Genomic DNA, 12,797 nt, shown 5'->3' with positions numbered 1-12,797 from the left:
GCCTATAGAAATCTGTGATGGGAAATGAACCTGCCACCTGCCGTGACAGCAGAAAATACTGAGTCGCATTTTAAAGACAGCCTGTCATTCTGATCTCTGCCTGAAGGATGAAAATGAAGTCGTCCACCCCATTGTCACGTAACCTGTGACTCACTATACAGGCGGGAAGCCCACATGAGTCCAGCAGATGTCAGTTTGCATGTTGTCCAGGCCTTCCTTCCTTCCTCCCTTCTTCCAGCAATATGTTCCAGAACCAGCTTTGTGCCAGGCACTGTTCTAGGCGCTCGGGATGTAAGAGTGCACAGGACCAGAGCTTGGACAGAAGTAGGGTGTGTGTGGGGTGTCACGGAGCACTTCCTAAGCCGGTGTCGTCTGGGCTGGATGCGGGAGGAGAGGGGAGGGCACCCCAGGCATCGGGAGCAGCATGGGCCAGAGATCGATGACAAGAGGGAATGCAGAACATTGAGAGGGTTTCAAATAGGACAGAAGATAGGATGATGGTGAGAGAAGGTGCTAGAAAAGTACTCAGGAGGTAGAGCATGCAGGGGTTTGTGGGAGACCCACTGGGTGGTCGTGTGATTTTCTCCATCAGCCTTATGAGTTGGACTGACCTGGCGTCTGGGTCAGAGGGTTGGCACAGGCCAGGCCACGCGGGGCCTTGTAAACAAACTAAGGGGTTTGGGTTTTTTCCCTGGGACAGTGGAAAGCCATTGCAGGACTTTAGGCAAGAGAGTGATGGAGCTGATTTGCATTTTAGAAAAATAATTTATCAGGCTGCACTGTGGAGAAGGAGTTTAAAGCAGCGGTTCTCAGTTAGGGGTGATTTTGCCCACTAGGGGATGTTAGGCAATGACTGGAGCTGTTTTTGGTCGTCACGGTGTAGGCTGGGGGGTACCACTGCGTCTGCGGGGCGGAGGGCAGGTATGCTAAACATCCTGCGGTGCACAGGACGGGCCCCACAACAAAGCGCCCCCCAGCCCAAAGCGTCAGCAGTGCTGAGACTGAGAAACGGGCTTAAAGGGATCACAGAAGGGTGACCGACTTAGGAAATTGCTTCAGTCTTTACAAATGTGACACACGGGATGGCCTGAACCAAGGTGCTATCTGTACCACTGCAGTGAAGAGGACTGTTTTGAGATATTAGAGATATAGAATGATATTGCCTGGTACTTGATTTAATGTGCATGATGGGGTGGGTAAGGGAGATGGGAAAGATAACTCCAAGGATTCAGACTTATTTGTTCTAATCGACTGAGGGAAATGGGTAGGAACAGGTTTTGGTCTGGGGAGGACGGGGAGGGGTTAGCAGTTGATACATGGGTTGGGAGCTCAAGAGAGCAGTGTAGACAGAGATAAAGGTTTTGGAGTTACTGGGAAGTGTGAGGTCATAGAAGCCAAAGGAATTGATAAGATGACCAAGTATTTTATGCCAATTAGGAAAAGAAGGGGGTAAGGACCAAACTCTGGAAGGGATGAACAGAGGAAGAGAAAGCCCAGGGAGGAAACTGAGAAGTAACCACATAAGGTGGAAGAAAACCCATAGAATGTGGAATCACAGGAGCCGAAGGAAGAACGTGGTTGACACGAGTATGTGTCGTCCTCAGGGTCACATACGGCAGAGATGCCAAGAACGATGAATGTTGAAAACGTCCTTTGGATTTTGCAATAAAATGTCCTTGGTACCCTAGGCAAGAGCAACGTTGGTAGATGCTATACTGTGTGTACAGCAAACGCTGACAACTCTTTCAAGGCGCTCGGCAGTGAAGAGAGTGAGAGATGTGAGAAGATGGTGACGTGGGCGTGGGAAGGGTGCTTGGTTTTGTTTTTCGAATTTAAAGATGGGAGAGACCTGAGGATATTTACATTATTATAGGAAAGAACCTACGCAGAGGGAGAGTTTAAAAGACAGCAGAGAGAGGGAAGGGTAATGGGGTGGGACTCAGAGAACGTGGGTCAGAAGGAGAGAGACAGGGTGGTCCAGTTAGATTTACAGATGAGGAGGGGGAGGGGATCGGAGATGAGGTAGGTCAGGGAGTTCCTTCCTGATACTTTGTTTCCTTGGGGAAGGAAGAAGTGAGGTCGCCTGCAGAGAATGAGGTGCTAGGGGGGGCATGTGAGGGAGAGAGAGGAAAAGGGGAGACAGGAAACAGCCGCTGTGGAACATGGCGGGGAGAAAGAGCTAACCTGGGAACCATGGGGTCTCCATCAGTGTCGAGGGCTTAGCTGACGTGGGAACGTGCGGATTTGGGGTGGGAACCATGGCGATGTTTGATTGATTCCAGCACTCCCAATTCTAGAGCAGTGAGGGGAGACGGTTGGACTGGTCCAGGGAGGGGAAGGATAAGGCAGCAGGAAATAAGAGCAGGGAAGGCTGCTGCTTTGTTAAGAATGCTGATTTAGGTGCGAGGTTCTCCATCCTGGCTGCCTGTCAAAATCACCTGGGGAAGCTCTTTAACCTGGGCATCTGTCACCCATCCCAGAGCCACTGAATCAGAGCCTCTGCGTTCTGACAGTTTTATCTTTAAAAAGGTCTACAAGTGATTCCGGTGTTCAGCCAGGAGGGAGAACCGCTGGTCTAAACTGGACGAACCTATTCCAGTCCAGAGCGCGAAGCTCTTCCTGCTGCATTTGGAATGTGGGGCACACCCAGCCTGGCCCGGTTGGCACCCTAGTCCCTGGGGGGGAGGGTACTTTTAAGACATCTTTGAGAAGTGGGTGCAACAGCATTTTCAGTAAGTTCAGAGATGAATGTGGGGTTGGGCAAAGATGGGCAGGGTGGTGGAGAACCTAGTTTGGTTTCAATCCTGTGACTTTCCCTGAAGGTTTAACTGGAGCCCAAGAGGCCCTGGAACCCAATGTTAGCCTTTCTAGACCAAGGTCACAGTGTGAGTCTCCGCGTGTCCTGGGTGCCTTGGCGATGGGCACTAAAGTAAACCGTGCACACCATGGGGGGTGCAGAGCTGTGACCACCCCATCCCATAGACGCTGTACCTATCCGGTGGCTGAGCAGAATTTCGGTGCCCACACTTCCGGCTCTTTCACTAACCACCACTTCATTTATCTTATCTAAGAGAGACTCGAGTGAATTTTGAAACCAAAGTTCATTCTAATCTGTGCCTGCAAAGTAGTGATGAGTGAATATCTTGATTATAGCGTGGATTCTAGTCATTATAGACCGTGAAGCTTAATATTTGAAGGACGTATGTTAAAGAAATGTTTACTTAGAAAAAACCAGAATGAATTCACTGATGCTCCGCTAACTAAGAGGACTGCCATAGTGGTAGGTGGATAAGCCCCTTAGACAGTGTAACTTGATTTCTACGAGTGGTTGAGAAAGGCCCTTACGATGGAGGCGAGATGGAGAGATGGGTGCCGGGTGACCATACAAAGGGAAAAAGTAATACCTGGTTAAAAGTCTTATCAAAGAGTAACTTGAATGGCATGCATGCTTTCTTCTTGAGCCCTTCCACATCTCTTGTCGGGAATTTGGATGAAAATGTAGGAGGCTTGCTTATCACACTTGTGGAAGATTCAAAACTAGAAGGGGAAGCTTACTTGTAGGGTGAATTAATCAGGAGTCAGAAAGACCTTGGAAGATTGAAACAGTGAGTCTAAACAAATATGATTATCTTCTCTTAAAAAGATTTCTTTCTTAGTTAGAAAAGCAACAAATGTGCATTGTAAAAAAAACAAGGCAGACAGTACATAAAGGTCCAAAAAGAAAGTTGGCATAATTTGTTCTTTGTGAAAACATGCTGGCTTTTTCTGAAATAAATGTTTGTTTAATGCACATCTTCCTAATGTCATGCTTAATGGTCTGAAAAGACTGTCTCCAGTAGATGAAAGCATATGCATTTGAATTTTGATACATGCTGCCAGAGGGCTCTGAGAACGACCATATACATTTCCATTCTCTTGGCATTTAAGGGCAAGTGTCCTTCCCCCCAGCCCCGAACAGTCCCTAAGCTGCCTGCTCTTTATAAATTCTGTACTTTTAAAATTACTATATCAAGATAAAGCTTAATTGAAATAAACCTATTGCATGAGATTTAGACATCAGTTGCACAAATCTAGCGAGCCGAGAGAAGCCTGCTTTGAGAAAGCCCCGGCAGCTTTAACTGACGACAAGCTTCCATCAGTAGCGTGACGCCTGGTGCAGAGCGAGCTCAGCTGGGCGCCGTCCCACGACATCTGGGCTCTGTTTCTCTTTCTTCCCAGCATTTTCGGAATAGAAGGTGTCCAGCAGATTCCTGCCCACTAAAGGCTGTCCAGGGTGGAGAAAGGCCTAGAAGCTGTGCCCTGGGAGGAGTAGTTGAGACAGTGGTGTCTGTTCACCTGGGGAAAAAAGCCTATCGGTGTTCAGAGTTATTCCTGGATATTTGGAGTTGTTTTGTGTTAAGCGTTTGGTTGTTCTGTGTTCAGAAGGGAATAACTAAGACCGAGAGTAGAAGTACCAGGGAGGCAGATTCTGGTTCACCGTCGGGGGGTGGCTTTCTCACAATTACAGCTGATGGCCAATATATCGGCTGTCGTGCGGAGCGGGGAGCGCCGGACACGGGGTGAGCTGAGCAGGCACGGGGCAGCTCTCGTTACGGAGTTAACAGGGGAGGGTTCTTTCTAATCTTTAAGACATCTTTTGAATGAAATATATTTAAATGAAAATGCAGCCAGTAGTTTACAGACACCCATGTACCTCCCAATCAGATTTAACATTTTAATATTTGTGACATTTTCTTCATCTTTGTGTCTGGGTTTTTTTGTTTGGTTTTTTTTTTTTTAAGATACACAGCATTAGAGATCAAGGTGGAATGTTTCCCCCATCCCCATCCTCTCCTCCTTCTTTCCCCCTCAAGTTGCTGTGATACCTTCTTATCCGTGTTTTTATATTTTTTACTACCTATGTTTGTATACCTCTACAATACACATTATTATTTTGAGACATAGGTCTCTTTTTGCATCATTCTTTTTACATTAAACATTATTTTTCAAGAGGTATCTATGTTAATACATATAGATCTAGTTCATTATTTTAACTTTCATGTATAAATATATAATTATTCCTTTTGCTGTGAAAGAATTTTAGGCTGTTTTCGGTTTGTTTGTTTTTTTACTATTACAATAAGTCCTACATTGAATATCATTTTATGTGTTGGAAGAGAATTGTCCATTGGCAAGAGGTTTGAACTGGATGGCTTCATGTCCCTTCCAGCCCTAAGATGCAAAGTTCAGTTCAGTTTAACCAACATGTCCTAGTCTGGGGATAAAAAGATTAAGGCATGGTCCGTGCTTGAGGAATTCACTGTTTAAAGACTCTGTGAACTATGTATTATTTACTGTTTGTAGTGTCATTTTTAAGCATCTGTAATGCTTGGTTGGCTTAGGCGATCAGTCACTTTACTATGATGGGGCATTGTCTGGGATACCTATAGTTTTTGGTATAATTTTCAACATTCAGTGTCAATATTAACTAATAATTTTTGATGAGATGATTTATGTGTGCAAGATCATTTGAGATTATTATTTTCCAGTGCTATTTGTCCACTTATGATGTATGTTAAAGAACTGTGTTCTGTTTTACCCTTTCTATTGAGGTTTGCTCCTTGAAAAATTTATAATGCCACTTATGGTAGATATCTGTGTGTTTTGTGTCTGTGTATTGTGTTTTTAGGAAAAAGGTTCAGCTCAAGAAAAAAAGAGGCGTGCCTCAGATTAATGAACAGATGCTATTTCATGGCACCAGCAGTGAATTTGTGGAAGCAATTTGCATTCATAACTTTGATTGGAGAATCAATGGTATACACGGTGCTCTCTTTGGAAAAGGTAACTATCAGGATCCAGTTGGAGCGCTAGAAGAGACTCTCCTCTCCTGAGAGAGGAGTGACTGTTTGTAGCTCAGGGGCTTGAGAGTCACTAAGTTAAAAGTTACTGTACTGGGTTCCTGGCACACCCTCAGAGTTTCTGAGACACCGAAAAGCCACTTCCTGGGTGTGCAAGATGGAAGGAAAGCTTTTTACACCTCTACCAGATTAGATAACCCCCCAAGTCCCAGTCACTCAGATGGGGCATCATGTCCAGATTAGCTGATTTTTGCATTATGACGTTTACTTTCCATGCATAAGTCCCTTCCATGGATAAACCCATACACTGAACTGTTTTATGTCAAGTACATAGAGCACTATAAAATAAATCAATTAATGTGTACATTGTACATAGGTCTATTTTTTGTTTTGTTTTGTTTTTTAGAAAATGATAGGTAGGAATATTAATGAGCATCAAGGAATAATGGGGGAAATCCTCACCTTTTTTCTAATGTTGTGAAAGTCTAAGTTGTCCAGTTTGTGCTCACTACTCAAGCAAATTAAGGAGAGAGGGGAGGGGAAAAGGTAAGGGGTGGACATTTCTTTGCTTGGTCCTTATTTTGTACCTTAACCTCCAGCAAGAGAACTGGCTACCACTCAGGATCAGGAGGTGCTACATTTTTAAGAGTAAATTAATTTTAAAAATAACGACTTTAAAGGCCATCCCATTTATTTAACTGTAAGAGGATCAGAAAGGTGTTACATTAAGTCCCGTCGGATTTGGGTAATAGACTTTGCAGTTCATTTCCGAAATGTTTTAGGTTAAGTATTCCCTTAATGATGTCAGCCTCCTAGGCCTACCATTTTGGAAGAGTCGGATTCTTCACGGAGGTTTCCTCTTTAGGCAGCGGACAAGTGAGCTTGTCCTTTTGGAACGTTCAGGTGTGAATAACATCACACTCTCCAGAAATCTTTTCCTGGATATGGGGTTCTCTCATCTCCAGAAATATTATTGAGCAGTTACCCTGTAGCACAGAAATGTGGTTTCTTGGGGTTTGAAATCATCTCTGCAGACCCATGGTTTCACTGTGCTCTCCAGTGGATGCTTAGATGGGTGGGTGGTGGATGGGGAAAGGGTGGAAGGAAACAGAAGTGGGAGGGAGGTCCGAGCAGTGACAAGGCAGGTCCTGTCACTTGTAATCACAGAAACCATTTGTATCCATCTTACGTATTGGATTTCTTTATAAGACTCTTTTTGAAAACACAAGTCTGGTTGCTACGTTTTGGTGGGCACGGGGATGGTGTTGGTGGTGGGGATTCTGGTCTGTACTAACAGATCTATCCCAGTGGCAGCCTGCATCACAGCTGTCCATAACAGACGGATTTCTGTTCTTTTCTTTAAAACCTACTGGCGAGGAAATTCCATGTCTATTCCTGTTACCCAATTCCGTGTGTCTCTCCCCCTAACAATCACAGTGTTTTTTTTGCTTGTGTTTCATACACTCCTTGGAGTAATCTTGGCTCTTCGGGCTCCTTTTCGTTTAAGGAACCTATTTTGCTCGAGATGCTGCTTATGCCAGCCGCTTCTGCAAAGACGACGTAAAGCACGGAAACACATTCCAGGTTCACGGCGTAAACCTGCAACAGCAGCATCTGTTTAGAACGTACAAATCTATGTTTCTTGCCCGAGTGCTGATTGGAGATTACATAAACGGAGACTCCAAATTCGTGCGCCCTCCTTCCAAAGACGGGAGCTACGTGAATTTGTATGACAGCTGTGTGGATGACACCTGGAATCCCAGGGTCTTCGTGGTGTTCGATGCCAACCAGATCTACCCCGAGTACTTGATAGACTTTCACTGATTTCATTTCCAAGCTTCCATGGTCGGAGAAGTTTTATTCTTTTTCGCAGGGAGATCTGCTTGCCGGTCACCTAGCTGCTCAATGTTAATTATCTGATCCTTTTGAAGCAGATGTGAAAGAAAGGGGCCTCCCTATAAAAAGACATACTGACTTTAGGGTTGGTTTGTTGTTGTTTTGTTTTTGTCCATTACTCATGTTTGTTACTCATGTTTGTTACAGATCGATACCATTGCTGTTTTAACACCTGGGGTGAAAGACAGCGCTCAAAACGCAATCAGCTGAGTCCCTCCATCTTTAAAGTTTACATCCGTGTCTTCAGGGTAAATGTTTTCAGCTCAAATAGACTTATTCATATGTATGTTCAAAAAATAAAAACATAGACATAAAGGTGTCCCTTCAGAGGAATTGAGCCTTTGTAAACGAGTTCTGAAATGATTGTCCACCGATCTATGTGTTGCTTTGTTAGTCTTCCGAAGCGGGGGTGGAATTTAAAACCTTGAAGCAGCCTGAGTACCTTGAGAGAAATAGAAACAAGAGAATCGTTGGCAGTGCTGCCAAACAAGCCAGAAGGAGAGGCTCAAGACAGGGTGCCCTGCTCCCGATGCCTTCGGGCGGCAGGCCGCACACTCGGCCTTGCCCTTCTCCTTCTCTTCTGCTGAACTGACCGTAATCAGCCCGTGCGTCATCCCCCTGCGCTCCTGAATTCTCGTACCAGGACTTAACTGCACGAGGTTTTTATTGCATCTTCAGAATGAAACTTTTATTTATTATTTTAAACACATACTTTCCCTTTGTTTTGGGGTCACTACAATGATTACTTCTAAGAGATTTTTTTATCTGCCCCCCACAAACACACAGCTATTCAGCAATGATTTATAAAATTCACACTTCTAAATTGTATCTCCCCATTTTGAATCATTTGCAGAAGGCCTGGGATGCTTGGAACAAATCTGGTTTAATCTTCTGAGTAGCAATTGACAATCTGCTAACTCTCTTGTAAAGTTCGGTATAATGCATACTCATGCCCAGTGGAAGTTTGTTTCCCTGCTGCACCTGTTTGGCTATTCTGTTTTAAGGAGGGCTAAGTGATGTTGGAACAGCTTCCTGCCCCTCAAACTATTCTAGCAGAGGCTGGGCGACAACGAGGCAGAGATGTTATACAGGAGTTTGGGTGTCAGGTGGGGGAATTGGCCATATGACTGTTAAGTGTTTTTCCAACCTTGATTTTCTATGATTCTACCTGAAAAAAAAAGAACACTGGTATCTTTTCTGGGAAACCTTTTTCTAACTCAGTTTAATACTAAATTCCCTCTCCATTATCTTCAGTCAGTTTGGGCTGAAAGGTAGTGAACGTAATTTAACTTCTCAAGAAAAATCCAGTAAACGTCTATGCCTGGGACGCTTGTTCCATCACTTGAACTGGGAAGGCATCTAGAAATAATACAAATCAGGAGTAGGGAGCATGATTAGGTGTGTAATTCTTCAGCTGCCACATACCCCCAGATCCTCATCGTAGCCCAGAATACACGTGATTGTGCAGCCGAAAGTAAGTCGTGCACAGGGAGTACCTAGTACTCAGGAAATTGCACGTCCAATACTTTGCAGTCAAGTGACAAAAAAGATTTCCCAATTCTGATGTGCAGACTAACAGCCGGTTTCGATCAAGTGCTGTTAGTGTTTAGAAAGGACACATCTTAGAAGCATGCTGAGGTCATCAGGGAAATACAGGCGGGAAAGTCACCAGGCTGCCTTGTGGGAGGTGGCACACTGCTGCTCCGGACTCGCTCCCAAAAGAGGACCGTAGAGACATCAGGGAGTCAGATTCTGAAACGCTCGCTCTTCTGCTTACTTGTTATTTGCATACAAAATGATGTTAAGATGGTCCGCACTTCAACACGGCTATCTTTTTTTTTTTTTTTTCCAATTTAACATGATTGCCTCTTGCATCACTTGAATGGGGTAACTGTTGTAGCTTTGGGGGTTGTTACTCTTTTGGACACGTGCCGATCTGATCTACAGGAGACTAAGAGCCCAAGGTTGAAACTTGCAAGGCAACGGGTGTGAACTCTGCACGTGGCTACCTGGCTCATCTCTAGTAGGCAGAGTGCCCCGCCATAGACACTGTAAGTAACAACTGTGCCGTTATTCATGTCTGAGACCGACACCAGCTCCCCTTTTATAAGGAAGAGCTGATTGTGATGCCCTTTTTTAAACGTGATAGTGTTGAGTTCATCGATGTTAGTGTCTTTGTTTTCATCAGTAGATCGAGTTGAGAATCGTGTCATCAGTGTAATCAGACCAGACACCGCCGTTTGCCATCTTTTCTCTTGTCATCACATAGTGTTGGGGGTGGGAGTGGGGAGAGAAACATTCCAGAGTCATGAATAAATGATTTTTTAAATTCTGCATTAAATACACTCCAGCTGATAGTAATTCTTCTTTTCCACTTTGGTAATATCAGCCTCAGGGTAAAAAAAAAACTGTGTTTATAAGTAACAGTCTCCTAAATCTTGGCGGTAATGAACAGGAAGGTTTTGTATTAATGCCAAATACAAAATACAATAGACTGTTCCAGTGAGGCTGGTCAAGACTTGGGAGTTATTTGGATGTATGAATGTATTGTTTCTACATGGAGTGATTAAAGCTTTCCGGAGCAGGTCCTGGAGGTCTGTGTGTGCCATGTATTTGTTTCTGTGATTTCTGTGTCTCGTCTCCACCTGGCATTATTTAAACCCAAGTTTTCAGCTCAAACTTAATGGACTCCGGAGGTGTTTGTTTCCTGTAACTCTTATGTAACTGACTTGCAGGTGGGGGAAGACCCTTGCTCTCAGTTTGAATCATCAGGAGCACTAGCTAAGCATATAACCCGTGGGGAACAGCATTTACTCCGTGCAACTGAAAATTCTGAAATAGACCAAGGCCTGGCGCCTTTAGTCTCGGTGGCTCCTGGCCCAGAGGAGCGTTCTGGAGGGTGTTCTGCGGTCACCCGAAGAGCAAGCTTCCTGAGTCCACCAACCTCCAGCCACTCCCGGTATGTCCTTTTGAAGAACGTTAGACATTTCACTTAATCTTTTAAGCTTCTGTTGGCCAAAAAGGAAGGTATCAAAGATACCTTAATTGTAGAGCTGGGAGAAATGCAAAGCAGAATGACTAAGGCTTACTACCCACGGAAACAGTCAAGTTTTCCGTTCGCTAAAACCATGTCCCAGTCTGTCTAAATGCTGGACTATTATTGAGATTCATTACGATGAAAATTCACCTGAGCTTTGATGATGTAGAAAAGTGACATCTTTACACAATTGTGCCTAAGCCATCCAGGTATTTGAGGTCACCTCCCGGGTCACCAGGAGCAGCGCTAAAAACAGTCTTAATAGTGAGCGGTCCTGGTCGTGCTTCCGTCCCAGACTGCCCTCTTGGCCCCAGGGAAGGATGTTTTATTTATTTTTCAACAAACATTTTGTTTTGCGTAAAACAGTCCACTTCTAAATGAAAGTATACGTTCTGTACTTGTAAAGAGAAAAAGGAAAGATAATGAAAAGATAGCAAGGAAAAGAAAAACAAAAGGCTTGTCAAACATTATTTTTGATCAGAAGCTTTAGCAAAGTGATTTTGCTTCATTTTACCCCTTTGCACTAAATGCAGGAAGAGGTTTGGTGAAACAAGCCGCCCTGCTTCACTCCCCGTGAATAATTGGATCGTGATGCTTGGGCACCGCTGATGGAAGAAAGGAACATTTTAAAGAAATATGAGGTACATGGTTCTCGGGGGCTGCCTGGTCAGTGAGAGTGATGTATAAGGGAGAGGTGAGCCCCAAACGTCTTGGAAAGATGTTCATAGTTCATCATTAACCTTCACTATTCCGCAGGAGTAGTTTTCTTCTCATGTTTTCCCAGACTCCAGGCTGGGAGCTGGCTGGGGAGCTGCTTTGGTCCCTCTCTTCCCCCGCCCCCCTCCTCTGCTGCCCTGGGCTCCATCCATCCCAGGTCGGAAGGTGTCTTGCTTATGCCTAACACCTGACGGCCCCTTCCTTGCTGTGACTCAGCTCGGCCTCCTGCTGTAAGATTATGTAATGCGTTTTCTCAACTCTAATTTCCTGGCTTTCATTCCTCAGCCCTGCAGGCTAAGAACTTGGCTTTTATTTGAACTTTCTCCCTGTGTGGCTATGGATCTAAGAAGTTAGCACTGGCTTCTTGTGAGAAGGGAGCATAGGGCCTTGCCAAAGACATGTGTGTTCCCTGCAGCTTTTTAGCTTCGCTGTACCTTCTGTGGAGAGGCTGCACAGCTAGCTGGTTCCGACTGTCGCCTCACTATTCAGCCAGCTCAGGAGAGTCAGCATCCAGAAGTGAGCGCACATCGTCGCTGCCATCATAACCGTAAATCCAGCTGGTGCTTCTTGTCTTTTCCCGGTCCTTTTCAAGAAGCACCTCGTCCTGAGAGGCCCATTACACTTCAGTATCTCCTTGGGTCACATGTGGAAGCTGCAGGCATTCTAAGTCCACACTCGATGGCATTCTGAGAGAGTCAGTGTTCCGGCCCCGTTCCTCCTCTTTATTCCTTTAAGAAAAAGATCAAGGAACTTCCCTGGCGGTCCAGAGGTTAAGACTCCACGCTTCTACTGCAAGGGGCACGGGTTTGATCCCTGGTCTGGGAACTAAACTCCTGCAAGCCATGCAGCCAAAAAAAAAAAAAAAAAAAAAAAAAAAAAAATCAAGCCCCATCTTTTTTTTTTTTAACATCTTTATTGGAGTATAATTGCTTTACAATGGTGTGTTAGTTTCTGCTTTATAACAAAGTGAATCAGCTGTACGTATACATATCAAGCCCCATCTTGAGAGTGCTGATCTGAGTTTTCTTTCTGGCTTTGCTGTTTGGCTCCGTGTGACCTTGGATAACTCACCAGAGGGGGAAGGTCACTTCTCAGAAGGTGAAGTTTGTGAAAGACTGACTGGACTCTTGTTAGAAGAAAAGCCCGTGGGTGGATTTCTCTAGGCAACACCTGACCTGACTGAGGCCCAAGAGGCAAGTGTTTGGGATGGGAAGGGAAAGGGATTGACCCGGTTCTCCCCGAATCTCCCGCCACTCAGTCTGTTCCTCCTTGAGTTCACGACTCTGAGTTCCCGGGGTGCGTCCGGCAGT

General features: G+C 44.9%; 1 protein-coding gene across 8 annotated transcripts in view; it reads left to right on the top strand.

Annotated features, from left to right (window-relative positions):
- Positions 1 to 10,326, top strand: part of PARP11 (poly(ADP-ribose) polymerase family member 11) — a 35,680-nt gene extending 25,354 nt beyond the window's left edge. For 5 of the 8 annotated variants that reach the window (XM_059935128.1, XM_059935129.1, XM_059935131.1 and 2 more), the window contains 2 exons: positions 5,669 to 5,820; positions 7,345 to 7,816. In XM_059935128.1, the coding sequence (XP_059791111.1) occupies positions 5,669 to 5,820; positions 7,345 to 7,661 (469 nt within the window). In that variant the 3' untranslated portion in view covers positions 7,662 to 7,816. Of the gene's footprint in view, positions 1 to 5,668; positions 5,821 to 7,344; positions 7,817 to 7,880; positions 8,053 to 9,633 lie in introns of those variants that run through there. The other 3 variants (XM_059935134.1, XM_059935132.1, XM_059935133.1) reach the window with 3 other exon arrangements.
- Positions 10,327 to 12,797: the final 2,471 nt, after the last annotated feature.

The sequence above is a fragment of the Balaenoptera ricei genome, chromosome 10, assembly GCF_028023285.1.
Source record: "Balaenoptera ricei isolate mBalRic1 chromosome 10, mBalRic1.hap2, whole genome shotgun sequence".
NCBI lineage: Eukaryota > Metazoa > Chordata > Mammalia > Artiodactyla > Balaenopteridae > Balaenoptera > Balaenoptera ricei.
This window is presented reverse-complemented; position numbering and strand designations above follow the sequence as displayed.